Source organism: Merops nubicus, unplaced genomic scaffold (assembly GCF_000691845.1).
Source record: "Merops nubicus isolate BGI_N331 unplaced genomic scaffold, ASM69184v1 Scaffold42487, whole genome shotgun sequence".
NCBI lineage: Eukaryota > Metazoa > Chordata > Aves > Coraciiformes > Meropidae > Merops > Merops nubicus.
In genome coordinates, this window is record NW_008623046.1 from 1 (window position 1) to 15,011 (window position 15,011).

General features: G+C 45.5%; 1 protein-coding gene across 1 annotated transcript; it reads right to left on the minus strand.

The window, feature by feature from the left end:
- Window positions 1–2,264: 2,264 nt before the first annotated feature.
- On the minus strand, window positions 2,265–14,292 carry GFM1 (G elongation factor, mitochondrial 1; the record flags this gene model as incomplete). Its single annotated transcript, XM_008944971.1, has 12 exons — window positions 2,265–2,347; window positions 3,012–3,149; window positions 3,563–3,619; window positions 3,951–4,052; window positions 4,747–4,884; window positions 5,891–5,975; window positions 7,478–7,632; window positions 11,853–12,003; window positions 12,200–12,316; window positions 12,817–13,021; window positions 13,218–13,350; window positions 14,140–14,292. Coding segments are annotated over 12 exons (1,517 nt in total), but the record flags the coding sequence as incomplete, so codon positions are not given.
- Window positions 14,293–15,011: the final 719 nt, after the last annotated feature.

The window sequence follows — 15,011 nt, forward strand, 5'->3', positions numbered from 1 at the left end:
ACTAGATTCTGTCCCATTGACTACATTAGCAGTGATGTATTTATCCTGAGCAGACCTAAGCTAAGAGAGAAATACAACTGGCAAATCTCACAATGGATACTCAATTGCGTCAGTAGCTGCCACTGTCAGGCACTGCAGACTTCTTGCCTGGAACACATTTAACTGATAAGCAACTTGCTTTCAGAAAAGTTATTATCAGAGCAAATTTTGGGGGTTGTTTTTAAATGAATAGAGCTCTATAGCTTCTCCTAGTTCTTCTCTGTCCTACTTTGAGAAAATATACTGCGAGTTAAGAATGACTCCTCAAAGGATGGTCAGCTTTAAATTCAAGGAAATTTAGTTAGGCTAAAGAAGCAGGATTTCCAATTTAGAAACCCCAATATATCAGGAATCTTTAGCACAGACTTTCAGAGCCCGAATGTTTTTCCACTCAGGTGAAGTTCTGCAGAAAGGCAGAAACTCATTCTGGGAGGAGGGTTTGTTAACATTTTGCTCCCTCTGATGGCTGCCTGGAAGCAGCTCCCAGCTGCCACAGGGCTGGGCAGGAGCAGCACTTCAAAAACCTTAAACCAGATGAATTTAAGGATAAGGCAGACAGAAGACTGTTGAAGTAAACCAGTTTCTATCTCTCTTTAGTAGTTCTTGTTCCTTTTCCCTGAAGAACAGATAAATAAAGAGCGTGCACTTTGTTTTATTTAACACTGGTCCAAAAGCCAGTGTATATTCTGCTGCTCACACAGTCACTGATAACTTGCTGTCCACTCTAAGACCTCTGGAGTTCCTGCCAAGTCTTATCCTACTGACAATGTTATTTAGGACTAAGCTCCATCTGCTTCATTTGTTACCAGGAGGTGCCAGTTTCACCTGAAATCTATCAGGGAGCTTTTATCATAACCCAAGAGAACTGATTCACTTCTCTTAAGGTGGGGGGAAGCCCCAAATTCAGCCCTTGTTATCTTGTCTTTTCAGAAAAGAAGGGATGAATATCTTGAATTTGACTACATGATTCTACTCCACGAAATGGTGTCCCAGGTAAGAAGTCTTTCTTTCTAAAAAGCCTTTTTTTCAGTTTGTTTTTTTAACTGCCAACTGTGTAACCTCCCAACTCGGACATGGACACGGTGGGGTGGTGATGGATCGGACACCTGCAGGCCAGTCAGCAAACAGGGGAGATTAGGGCTACAGTCACCCATGACAGCAATTTTTAGCTATTTCTGGGCCTTTTTGGGAATGGCAGAGGTTCAATAAACTATTCCTTCACCTCTTGGGAGATACTGTTGCCAAACAGGCCAAGGGTAGAGGAAAGAGGGAGCTGCCAGGATCTTGGACCGCTTCACTGGTGGACCAGTACACAGAGGCATCCTCCACCCCAGTAGCTCTCAGAAGAAAGCAGCAGAAACTTTGTTTCCCAGAACAGTATTTACATTCTGTGTTATCCTCCATCCTAATTTTTTGATCTGAATGAGTGTTTTCATAAGAAAAACACAGAAAATTTGAAAGAGAAGCTCTCCACTGTGCAATCTCCTGTAAGAAATCATCCACTGGTAACAGTCAGGGATCTCACTCCACTTCTAGCCCTCCTGCTTCCTACCCCACTGCACCCTCAGCTAAGCTGGGGCATCTGTGGTGTTTTTAGTTCCCAAGTTTTCCACGGAGAAAAATCCCTGAGAAGTTCCTCTGTCTGGTGAGGGATATACCCATAGCACTAACAAAATACCCACAGCACTAACAATGAGAGGGATGATCCAAAACAGACACGTTTGAGCTGCAAAACTTCCCTACATGGAAGAAAAACGCAGCTGCAGCAGCATGGAGCACAAGAGAGGCTGAAAGCAGCTTGCAGGAGAAGCTGAGCTGTTTGGAGAGGTCACAGGATGGCATGGTGCAGTGCTGACCCTGCACTGCTACTGGGGCTCCAGGAGCCTCCTCGCAGCTAGCTCCTGTTCCGGTTGTTCCCAGGAAATCCCTTCTCCCTTCCCACAGCTTTCTCTTCTGCCCACAGGAGATCATTCCCTGGCAGATGACAGTTCTCTGGCACCCGCAGCGTGGCGTGGAGGTGACCCGGGACAGGCAGCACCCACAGCACCCACCTGAATAGAGGGTGGGCAGAGGGGTGCCAAGGGCAGATGTGCCATCGGGGCACCGAGGAACAAGCCCCGCCTCAGCTCAACTTTCCCTGTACCTCGTGCTTTGATTTGAGAAGCCAAAAGGCACTTTTTCTGCTACATACTCAAATTCTGCATTTCAGAATTCAGGGTACTCACGGCACAGGCGCGGAGATGTTCTCCCTGAAGGCCACTTTGGGCTTTCCCATGGTGCAAGGGCAGCCGTATTCTCTTTCCATTCGCTGCAGGAAAGAAAGCAGCATGAAGTTCAGGCTCGTTCCATTGGAACTATACACTGGGATTTTTTTAATTTGTTTTTATCGGTCTTTCTGAAATGAGAAACTTCATCAGGATTAACCAGTTTTTTGGTTTGGGGTCAGATCGATTTTGGGGGTCGTGGTGGAGGGGGTTTTGTTGTAGTTTTTTTTATATGCTGCAAATTATTCTGTCATTCTACAGTCTTCCTTGGTAAGGGGCTACAGCTTTAGATACTGGTAAGGGAACAGCAATGATGATTTTACTGAAGTTCAAGTTTTACAAGACGAAAGCCATCTTTTCTTCATTCTGTCAACATTTCAGATACATCTGTTGTGACAGGCTAAAATAAGGGTAGACATCAACTTGAAAGAAAGAAATAAATCACCCTAAATCACTATTCCCTCCTGTCTGCCTCATCTCTTATTAGGGAATGATATGCTTAAAAAAGAAAAACAAACCAGATATATTTAAGATGATACATTTGAAAAATATCCCATAAACTTGACTCAGCTTAGGCATTCAGTTACAAAATCAAAGGCCGGCATCATCCCGCTGCAGATAGATTTTGGTCTCAGCCAGAAAGGAAGAATTCTTGGTTGGGAAAACAGTTAAAAAAGCCGAGCCCACAGAATCTGCTTTCTAAATTACCTGGGCGTAGATTTCCAAGTGCAGTTCCCCCATTCCTGAAACAATGGTCTCTTTGCTCTCGTCATCAAAATGGGTTCTGAAAGTGGGATCTTCCCTCGTGAAGCGGCTCAGACCTTTTGCAAATTTATCGAAGTCATTCTGCAAAACAATCACCCAAGAAAACATTAACTCAACACGCAAAAGTCACACAACAAAAAGGAAAAAAAATATTTCCCAGCAACTGCTGAGCACCTCTGCTCACACAAGGTTATTTTCTGAAACACAGCCAGACATTTTTAAGTGTATTTATCCCTCCAGTTACTTCAAGTCCATGTTCACCCAGGTCAGAGGTGTGCATCTTGTTTATGGCTCAGTGATACCATCTAAGGCCATAAAGTCACCAGCCACGGGATCTGAATGATGTCTTCTTAAGTACTTCAGAGAGAATGTTTTTAGAGCAAGACTCATCTTGGTCTGTGGATCTGTATTTACCTGCTAAGCCACAAAAAAATAATAAAAGCAGCAGAGGAAAGGTAACTCAGTCAGAAAGAGGTTGATTTATAGGATCCTACCTTGTTGGAAGGTTTCATAGCTACCGAAATGACAGGATCGGGGATGTGAATTGATTCCTGCAAGGACCATAAAGGAAGAGATCATACAATCGAGTCCCACTGCAGCTGGTGATGCAATTTCTCCAGAGCAGTTTGGTCTGAAGAACTCAGTATTTCCAATACTGTTTCCTAGATGTGAGTTGATCTCTGGATTTCACACTAGTTAGAAGACTCTGCTTGCTATCAGATTTTGGAAATACAGAGATAGATAGATAGATAGTTATAAAAAAAAATAAATAAAGATAGATATGAAGGTGATGTATTTAAACACTTTATACATTCAGGCTCCTTGAAATATAGCAAATGATCAGAAGAAATGTGAGGCAGGTGGATGGCCAGGTGTACTCACCATGGAAATGTCCGTACTCGTTTTATCCGTGAACGTATCCCCACTGGCACAATCAATTCCAAACAGTGCACAGATGTCTCCTGCATAAACTTCCGTCACATCCTTAGGAAACAAAAGTTTAGTCTTTAGATAACACCGAAAGAGACATTACAAACGGCACCTGGTTTTGAGAAGATCTATAGATGCTGTGTTTAAAAGCTTGAAGCTCCTTGGAAAACTCCAGTTTTGGTAAAAAGCTCTGTAAATATTCTCTTTATTCAAAGCAGAAAAAGGGGACCTCAGCATGGATGTTAACTTATTCTAGTTTAACAACGTGAAGCAAGCAACACATTATGTTCCAGGCAGTGCTGACCCCACTATGGAATTTTCCTATCAGGAAATTATAAAAAAGAAAGGGCAGGATTTGCAGCAGTTGGAGAATGGTTTTTTAAATTCAGGAATTGTATTCAGTAATTGCACAGAAAAAAATTTTTGTGTGTATTTTGCTAATGCTATTTCCCTTCTCCCAGAAGCCTGGAATATAGGGATAATACCACAGCCAGCATTCTTTACCACCTCAAAACCATTTCAGAATTCTTCTTGGGCAAAGATTCTTTCACTTCAGTGAGAAGAATACACCAGTGATCACTCCATTTTTTTTGTAGACCCCTATCCAGTGCCACAGGTAAGTATGAATGAACAAGAAAAGCAGAAATCTGACACATGGCATGGTTCAGAGGGAGCTGGAAAGCAAGAAGCTGGTTTAGGAGGAGCAGCTCTAGAGGCAATCCATGCAGGCTGCACCTCCCACCCTCACCTCCATGTTGTCTGAATGCATCCGGACGAGCCTTTGCACTCGCACCCTCTTCCCAGTCCTGGTGTTGTAGATATAATCAGATTTCTTCAGCATCCCCTGGTAAACTCGAATATAGGTTAGCTGCCCAAAACGGCCGGCCTGGAATCCAGACACATCAGAAGTCAGAAATAATCCTTCTGGGAATAAAGACCTACTCAAAGCATCATCTGCGCTGCCTGACTGTTTCTGGTTTGAATTTACACACTAGATACATAAATTAAACGTTTTTAAATCTCATCTCAGCTTTCACTTGCCAAGTTCCATTCCAGAGCCATCTTGTGTCAATTTTCTTTACTTCACCCATGTCCTAAACCCTCCCAACAGAGGAAGAGGTTAACTAGTAATTTAACCAGCCACTTTCCATACAACGTCTGAACTGCTGCTCTCTAGGTAGCAAACACCTCATTTGGTTAAAATTGTGCACTTTTTCCTCTTCAACTCTCTTGCATTCCATTGTTTTCAACTTCAAAGAAAACCAGGATATTTTTTTTCCCTGAAAGTATCTGAAATAAGTAAATAAACCTCCCAGGTTTTAACAAATTAAGGATTTGAAGCAGAAAATCCAATGTAAAACTTCCAAAACTGGCACTGTTTGATACATTTGTGGATTTTATGGTTGAAACTTTTTTTTTTTAAAGAAGTTGTTAAAGTTAAATTGAATTTAAACAAATTGATGTTGAAACTTTTTTTGGTAGTATCATCTGTTTGGAATTGCCCTATTTTCTACTCAAATCAAAAACACTGAATCTGGACACCTTCCTTTCTCCTCCAGGGTTAACACAATGCAAGTACAACTTCTGCTCTGCCAAGGTCAGATGCTGGTAGCGTGGAGAACTTGCAAGCAATGGAATAAAGTTGCTGGGAATGTTCTGGGCATCCATTCTCTAGAATTTCTCATTTAGCTTTACCATATGCACAGTGACCACGCCAGAAAAGCCATCACATGCTCAAATAGATACACTGAAAATACCAAGCTTTAAATATGTGCTTTTCCCCCCAAATGAAGTGTGTCCCACCTGCAGGGCAGAGCAAGAGCTCTTGCAGGACGTGCCCTGCTTCTCTACAGGTTTTGCTCCATTAGAAAGGAAACCGGTTAACAGCTTACCTCCAGTTTAAAAGCCAGGCCTATAAAAGGTTGGGAATCATCTCGAGCAGAATTCAATAGGAACTTGGTTTTGTCCTCAGAATCCCTTAAAAAACAGGAATGGAAAGGGAGTTTATGTTATGAAGGAAACACGGCAGGCTCCTCTAACCATGAGCCCAGCCTTGGAAAGCCCTAAGGGCCTCCAGATTCACCGGTTTATAACTGAGACTTAAAGACACTCGCATACAAGCTCCCATACCCTCAAAAAAGTATCTCAGAAACTGCAGCAGACCTCAAAAAGGACACTGAAACCATGACCATTATCACCAGTCCTTCATATCCAACTATTTTGCAATGAAAGCAATCGATCAGACACTATTAATATTATTATGGGTGTTGTGCTATATGACCTTGAAAAGTCCCTTCCAATCCAAACCATTCTATGATTTGACACTCAGACACATCTCATGAGCAACTCCAGTTTCAGAGTGAAAAGGCACTGCAGGAACAATTCTGACAACACTCCTGAGCCACATGAGAAGTTTTAGTCTGTCCTAGTCAGCAGATCCAGGAGGCACAGCAGCAAACCCACCTGGATGTGATCCTGGGCACCCTGCTGTGGGTGACCTCCTGGAGCAGGAGGTTGGATGAGATGACCTCCAAAGGTCTCTTCCAGCCCCCACCGTGCTGGGATTCTGTGATTTACTGGCTCTGATGGGCCTTCACAATTTAGAAGCATGAAACCCACCATCTACTTCAGCAAACACACCCAAAGAACAAAACCTTGTTTACACATTTCAGATGTGCCCTCTGCTTTTCCTGTTTTTTTCCTGCTTTTCAGGGTTACCATTAATTTCTAAAGAACTCTCTCATCAGATAGTAATTTTTCAAATTTAACATTTCACATGTGTTAAAAATTCCAGTATAAACAGTAATCCTCAAATGACAGTTGAGCTTTCTTGCTTTCGGAAGTTTGTGCAAAATTATGGTGGCATTATTTAATCTGAATTATAAATGATGATGTATTTTGCCAGTAGTGTTTCCTGCTACATAGTAGTTGGGTGCCACAGCATAAGAAGGACCTTGAGGGGCTGGAGTGGGTCCAGAGAAGGGCAATGAAGCTGGGGAGGGCTCTGGGGAACATGGCTTGTGAGAAGCAGCTGCGGGACCTGGGGTTATTTAGTCTGGGGAAGAGGAGGCTGAGGGGAGACCTTATATTTCTCTACAACTCCCTGAAAGGAGGCTGGAGTGAGGTGGGGGTTGTCTCTTCTCCTGAGCAGCCAGTGCTAGGATGAGAGGAAATGGGCTGAAGTTGCCCCAGGGGAGGTTTAGTTGGATATTAGGAAGAACTTCTTTCCTGGCAGAGTGGTGAGGTATTGGGACAGGCTGCCCAGGGAGGTGCTGGAGTCCCCAGCTCTAGAGGGGTTCAAGAAGCATGTAAACATGGCACATGGGGTCATGGTTTAGTGGTCATGGAAGTGTTGAGTTGATGGTTGGACCTGATGCTCTTAGAGGTCTTCTCCAACCTTAATGATCCAATGATTTTATGCTTATACCACTTTAAAACCCAATTCCAAGACCACTCTGTATGCTCATGAAGATACCTACCCCTGGTTCAGAATGGCATAGTTCTCCACCTCAGAAGGATTGGGGAGATACTCCAGGACAGCATCCAGAAGTGGCTGTACTCCTTTGTTCTTTAGTGCACTTCCCACCAGTACTGGGGTAAAGGACTTCTTCAGTGTTGCTCTTCTGATGGCAAGCTTAAAAATTATCAGAGAGTTATTCTTCTCCTGCAACATCAGGAGCCTGATGCAGTGACAACCAGGCAGCAGTCAAGGTTCTGTCTCCTTGCTGGTCATCTCTGCTCCTGGAGTGAAGCAGCTGCTCCCAGTCTCCTGTACAACCCTTTACACAAGAGCTTCCCATAAAACTTGCTCATCAGAATTCTACAGAAGTCAGAAATCTCTGTTTTTTCCCCACCCTCTCATCATAAATTCAACTTAAAAATGAAATTTCCCACGATAAATATAAAGAAAACCCCCCAAATATGCAGAAAAAGTTTCTAGATTCCCTGCTGGTAAACTCAGGATTCTTAATTTCTGTTTTAGATGTCTTGTTCTCCCTGTTTAAATTTAAATCTGGCACATTTAAATTTGTGAAAGGAAGAGGAGATGCTTCAGTACATCTTCAAACTACAGCAAACTCTTCTGCAAGAGGAAGGTGGGCAGGGAAGGGAGGTTTGGGTATGTGCCATGCTCAGTGACAGATTGCTTTTCGCTGAAGAATGTTTTAAAAGCACAACAGAGAAACCTTTTCACGTTCATCCACTGACCGGCTGAAGTTGCACCAACTGCCTTGGGAATCTTCCCAGGGCACTGGAGCAACCCGAGAAAGACCAACCAAACCACACAGTGACCTCCTGCTTGGTCGGTGCCTCTCACCCAAGCAGCACACGCCGCTGCAGAGCTTGACCAAGCACCAACAGCTTCCATACAGTGACCACAGACACCTTCCACAGAGGTGGACAGGTGCTCTCTGACCTCCTCCCCACCCTGCAATTAATTAGTGAAGCCAAGATTCCTGCAATTAGTGAAGCCAAGGTTGCCACAGTGGTCCCACCTCTCCCTGCCACTAGAGGATGCCATCTCCCCACACTTACCGAGGTGCTCTCTCCAGCCTAAATTGCTCCTGTCTTCTCTGACCAGCTAGAAGAAATTAATTCTCCATGAGAGAGCAAGATATTTAACCACACGATCTAATCTGGGAGTTATTCAGAGTGCCCAAAGACAGACGGTTGAGCTACCTTCATAATTAACAGGACAGTGGTTCCTTGAATTCGCTGACGTAACGGCTCACAAAAACCATACAAGGAAATAAAAATATCAGCAGTTCTGCTCATCTAGCCCGTGTCTGTGCTCATCGACCAGAGCACTGGGAACAGGCTGTGCTGATGCCTGGTGTTTTCATTCAGCCACACGTTTTTAAATGAAGCAACCTGACCACACATTTATCCTCATCAACAATTACCTTTCGGGGAAAAAAAAGCCACTTTATTTTTACATCAAGATTATTGTCAGTGAGTACCCCACTGACTACCTGGGGCACACCAGCTCTTTGAGTGAAGGGTTATGGAGAGCAGCAAATGAGGTGATGTTTATGCAGATGCTCTTCAGCCAACATCAGATGCTAAGGCTGCAGGACCCAGGAATGACACTTAGCATCATTTCCACCAAAAGATATTTTCAGTGGAAACTTGGCTGCTGGCTACTGAAAGAAAATCCATCTTCAGGGAAGTATTAGTACAAATTAACCTGAATCTGCTATACTATAGCCATCAGAGCTGTAATTAATTGGCTTTCAGAAGTGGGAAGCAGAGGCTTGCTGAAGAGAAAAATTTAACTTGGTAACAGGTTTCCCTCCCAGCAGGAGCTATCAAAAATAGCTTCCTGCCCAAAATCTCTCACCTATTGCAGCAGCACAATGCATTCACATTGGCAGCACCCCCTCTGCCAGCTGAAGGACAGATCCTCACAGGTCTCTATCAAACTGCTGTTACACTTCTGCCTTTATCGAGGTGCTTTGTAGCAGGAACAGCTCCATAAAATCATATTTAATTACTGGAATAACTAAGTGCCTGGTTATCAATAAGAGATACATTTGGAATGTTGGTTTCTCCATTTGGCTTGTCTTCTTCAGCTCCAGCTGAAGCACCCAGCTGCAGGCAAGGAAAAGCAACCAGAGGCAGGCAGGCTCCAGGGAGCCTCTGCAGCACCACTGCTCAAACACAAGCGGATCCAGCTCCAACAGCAGCACCCTGCCTGCAAGGCCTCTCCCGCTGCAACCAGCTCAGAATCAGAGGATCACAGACTGGTTTGGGTGGGAAGGGCCCTCTCCAGGCCATCCAGTCCAACCCCCTGCAGGGAGCAGGGCCATCCCCAGCTACAACAGGTTGTTCAGAGCCCTGGCCAACCTCACCTGGAATGGTTCCAGGGATGGGGCAGCGACCACCTCTCTGGGCAACCTGGGCCAGGGGCTCACCAGCCTCAGTGTCAAACATTTCTTCCTTGTCTCTAGTCCAAATCTCCCTCTGTTAGTTAGAAACCATCCCCCCTTTTCCTGTCCCAACAGACCCTGCTGACAGGACTGTCCCCAGCTTTCTGACAGGCCCCCCTGAAGTACTGAAAGGCCACAAGTACTCTTCAGGCCTCACTTTTTTATTCAGTCACATTAAGCAATTGGTCCCTTGTGGCAGTTTCAATTTTTGACTAATTAAAAGCTATTAGCAGCAGGCACTAGATGATTACTGCTCACTTTAACTTCCATGACTAGCAAGCAGGGAATGCAAACAGCAAGAGGCATCACATAAATCCTTGTGCTGAGTGTGCATTAAAGGCAAAACCCAACCACACAATCATTTAGGTTGGAAGAGACTTTTCAGAACATTAAGTCCAGCCAACCATTCCTCCAGCACTGCCAGGTCCCCACTGACCCATGTCCCTCAGCACCACATCTCCATGGCTTGGAAACCCCTCCAGGGATGGGGACTCCACCACTGCCCTGGGCAGCCTGGCACAGCCCTGGACAACACTTGCATGGAAGAAATTGTTCCTCAGGGCCAACCTAAACCTTCCCTGGTGCAACCTGAGGCCGCGCCCTCTTGTCGTATCAACCATGTTGAGATCAGATCTGCAAACCCTCCAGCCCTGCAGTGAGGTTCCCTGGCACTACCCCTGCCAGGACACAAGGGCCAGCAGACTGCTGCATGTCAACACCTACACGTCACTGCCTCGAGTTCCTCACGTACCCCACGGGGCCCTGTGGTAAATGAGACCCAGCTTAGCAGTTCTTCTCCAAGGGTACATGTCCTCGGGGTACCTTTAGGCTCACGGCACAGCAGAGGCAGGTCCACGTGTGGCACAGGCTCCCTCAGGCTCACGCCGGGGCAGCCAAGGTTCTGCACCTGTCCTGGGGGCAGCTAACACCACAGTAACTCCAGAGGCACCACCAGTAACTCCAAACCTCACAGGGGATGCCATGACACAGGAGAACCCGCTCTGGTACGTGTGGAGTGCCGGGCCTGTGGTGGCCCAGCCCACAGGAAGGGCTGACTGCTCGCTGGGCTGCTCCGCAGCCCCCACGGAGCCACACGGATGGGAGTGGCAGGACCTCCACAAAGACCCCACAGCTGCAGCTCCCTTCCCAGCCTCCCCACACCTATTCTGCAAACACCTGCTTGAGGAAACAGTGATACCAAACTGCCAGGAGAACTAAGAATTTTCAGTCTATGGCCCACAGACTCCTTCCACAAGCATCCTTTTATGTTGGCATGTCTGCCATTTGACATCTGAAGTATTTGATAAAATAAATCATGTATCAATGTCTTCCCCTCTTTCAAGAAATGCAATTGTCTTTTTTTTTTTTTTAACTGCATTTTGACTTACATTCTTTTCCTGTGGAGCCTCCAAGTCAAGCCCTTCCAGTTCCCTTCTAGCATGCTGCTCTTTTCACTCCGATGTCATCAGTGTAAATACAAAGCAAGGCAGGATTTCTCTGGCACATGGACAACCTACAGCACCTCCACAACATGGGTTGGCCTAGATGACCGTTAAAGGTCATTTCTAGCCTAAAACATTCAAATTGTATGAACAACTAACTTGTTGTGGGGCATGAAGCAGCTCATGGCCATCAAGGTGTAAGACAGCAAGCCAAGAGAGTGACAAAAATGAGCAGATGTAACTTTGAGCCCTTTGCTGGGCCCTTAAGGGCACACATGAGCTCAGACTTCCCACTGCAAACCAAAAAACCAAATCTGCAATGGGCCCTCAACAGGGACTGAAGTGAGAGAGCACCAGTGGGAGGTGACACTCATAGCAGGGAACTTGGGCAAACAAAATTTCCTAAGACTTATTTTACTGGGGAGGACGGAGACACGAAAGAGCAAGATAACGTTGCGACAGAAGAACCACCACAATCAACTTACCTTTAACTCAGTAGTTGTAGGAATCTTTTCTTCCAAAAACAGCTCCCCAAGTTGCTCATCTGAGTTAGCAACACATTCGACCAGCTCCCGACGTCTCTCCGCAGCCTCAGCTCTGAACTCAGCTGGAATTTCATCGTACCGGAGAGTCTGGCTGCAGACACACGGACATCACCACGCTGAAGGACCAACACGTCAGCCAGCCTTCCAATCTCTGACTGAGGTGGCACCTCAGCCCCAGCACAACCCACAGCCCTAGCTTTCCAAAACAGCAGGCTTCATCTCTGAGGAGAAACCACCTCATACAACGACTCACTCCAGCTTCGAAACACACAACTTTCAAAACTTACCCGAGTGCCCCATCAAAATAGATAGCTTTTTCTTCAATAAGATCTATTACTCCTTTAAAGTTTCCCTCCAGCCCAATTGGAATCTGAACAAAAGCTGCGTTGTGTTTCAACTTGGATCTGAAATAGTGAGAAAATAAAAAATTGATTCAAGAAAAAAAAGTCGCTTCTAGATAAGTGCTCCGGACGGTCTTTGAACAACATCCCAGTCCTACAAAAACCGCTACCCTTCCTTCCTTGGAAAGCGCCAAACATTCACCAAACCTGATGAGAAACACCCTGCTGTGTGTTAAGGCACCTCAATATCCCCATGGATCTAGGGAGCTACTCCCACAGGAAAGGCGGCTCCATGTACAGTCCCATCAACACCACAAATATCAGAACCTCAGCTCCTGCTCCCTGCAAGCCTGGGCTGACACCAACACTCGTTTTTCTTGGGAAAATGGAGACTTGTTAGAGATCAGATTAAGATTTAACCTCAAGTCAGGTAACTACAGACCCCACGAGAGAACCCTTTTCATCATTCACAGTATTAACCTCTCACAGGAACAGTTTGGAATTAATTCACAAATAATTTCATATTATTATGATAAATAATCTTATAGTACGATGATAAATACCTGAGTTGCTGTACTGCCCTGGTTGGACTAGAGCCCTGTCTGTCCAGTTTATTGATGAATGTTAGGAAGGGCACACTGTAACGTTTCATTTGCCTGTTCACGGTTATTGTCTGGCACTGAACTCCTCCAACAGCACACAGAACCAGAATAGCTCCATCAAGTACCCTCAAAGATCTCTCCACTTCAATTGTGAAGTCCACGTGTCCTGGAAAACAAAAAAAATCTGGTATCATCATGAAAGGTAACGAGGGGTTGTTTTCTCATAGCTGAAAAGAGCTACAGCCAGGAGAATCAGTCTCCAGTGACACAGAAAGAGCCACAGGAACTCAACTGATGAAGACACAGGTGCCACCACGTTCTTGGTGTACACCACGGAGCAGCAAGCTCAGAGCTGTCGTTACCTGGTGTGTCTATGATGTTGATGTTGGTGTCTTTCCACATGGTGTATGTTGCTGCAGACTGAATGGTGATGCCACGCTGTCGCTCCAGCTCCATTGAATCCATGACAGCTCCAACTCCATCCTTACCTTTCACCTTAGGGAAAAAAAAAAAAAAAAAAAGAGTCCAAGGGAGTTTATTAAGAATTTTCTATGTGCAGAAGTGGTGCTTTATAGGCTGAACATCATCTTTCACACAGTGAGAAAAAGCAGACATAGCAGAATCACTTACAATTCTTGACCTACAAACAAGTTTTTTGCAGCTTCATCTGCAACTTCAACGCATTTTGCTCTTCTGGGGTTCTTTCATGAAAAAGGTTATCAGAAATCTACAGGAGGTCGTGCTTCACTGTAACTCTAAAACGATAACATACTTGAAGCTAAAAATTACGACCCTGTGTTCTCTGTTCCTCATTATTACCTTTGACTACACCATAAGAAGCACACATTGTCCCTCCTCCCTGCAGGGGGCTTGGACTAGATGACCTTTAAAGGCCCCTGCCAACCCAAAACCGTTCTGTGACTCTACAACGTATCTTCTGTTGTGCATTTACCATCCAGACAGGATGGTATTTCCAGACGCAGGTATCAACTCTGGAAATTAGATTCGAAGTGTTCTGAAAGAGGGAGAACACTGCAGTAAAAGAGGAATTACTTTCTATCCTCTTGTCCTCAACTTATTTTTAAAGGGGTATGAGGGAAACCAGCAGATTTTTAGGATTCCTTCTCCAGCTTGGACAGAAGAGCCCCACTGAGCCCACCAGCACAGCTACCTCACCGCACACACTACATCATGAGGATGAACAAGTCCCAGCAACACCACGTGGCACCCAACACGCTCAGCCCACAAGAAGCAGCTCTGCTCTGGACTCCTCTGAGAACCAACCTCATGCATCTGTGCTATCCTGCCTGTATAGAAGAGGATCCGCTCTGTTAACGTTGTCTTCCCTGAGTCAATGTGGGCTGAGATCCCAATGTTGCGGATCCTCTCATTGGGAAGGACTCCTAAGGAACAGTGCCTGCAGGAGTTCAGGAGAAACTGAAAGGCAAGAGAAGATTAGATGTAAAGAAGATTATCGCAGTGAGGGTGGTGAGGCACTGGAGTAGGTTGCCCACGGAAGCTGTGGATGTTCCATGAGTGGAAATGTTCATGGCCAGGCTGGACAGTGCTTTGAGCTACCTGGTCTAGTGGGAGGTGTTCCTGCCCATGGCAGGGGATTGGAACTAGATGATCTTTAAGGTGCCTTCCAATCCAAACCATCCTATGATTCCAATATCGCTGTTTTAGTCAGGAGCAGGTCCAATGCAGCTCACTGTTCTAACTTGCAGTCAAACTGCTTTTCTATACCTTCCAGTCAATTGATGACAAATTGGTCATGCAAAGCCAAACAGCCTTTCCAAGCTCCTACAGGGTCACCTCAAAGCTCTGCACCGCACCTGAAGAAACCAGGCAGCCCCTCCGGCTTTGCCCATCCCCCCTTCCACCCCAGCCATTATGTTCCCAGTCTTCCCAGTTTTCCCTCCTGTTCGTTTGCCTGAGTCATAGCATGTTTTCCTGCGGTGCCTTCATAGAACCACAGAATCATTAAGGTTTGAAAGACCTCAAAGAGCAGCAAGTCCAGCAACCCAACACTACCACGACCGCTAAACCATGTCCCCAGATGCCACGTCCACATGTTTTTTTGAACCCCTCCAGGGGTGGGGACTCCAGCACGTCCTTGGCAGCCTGTCCCAAGACCTCACCACTCTGCCAGGAAA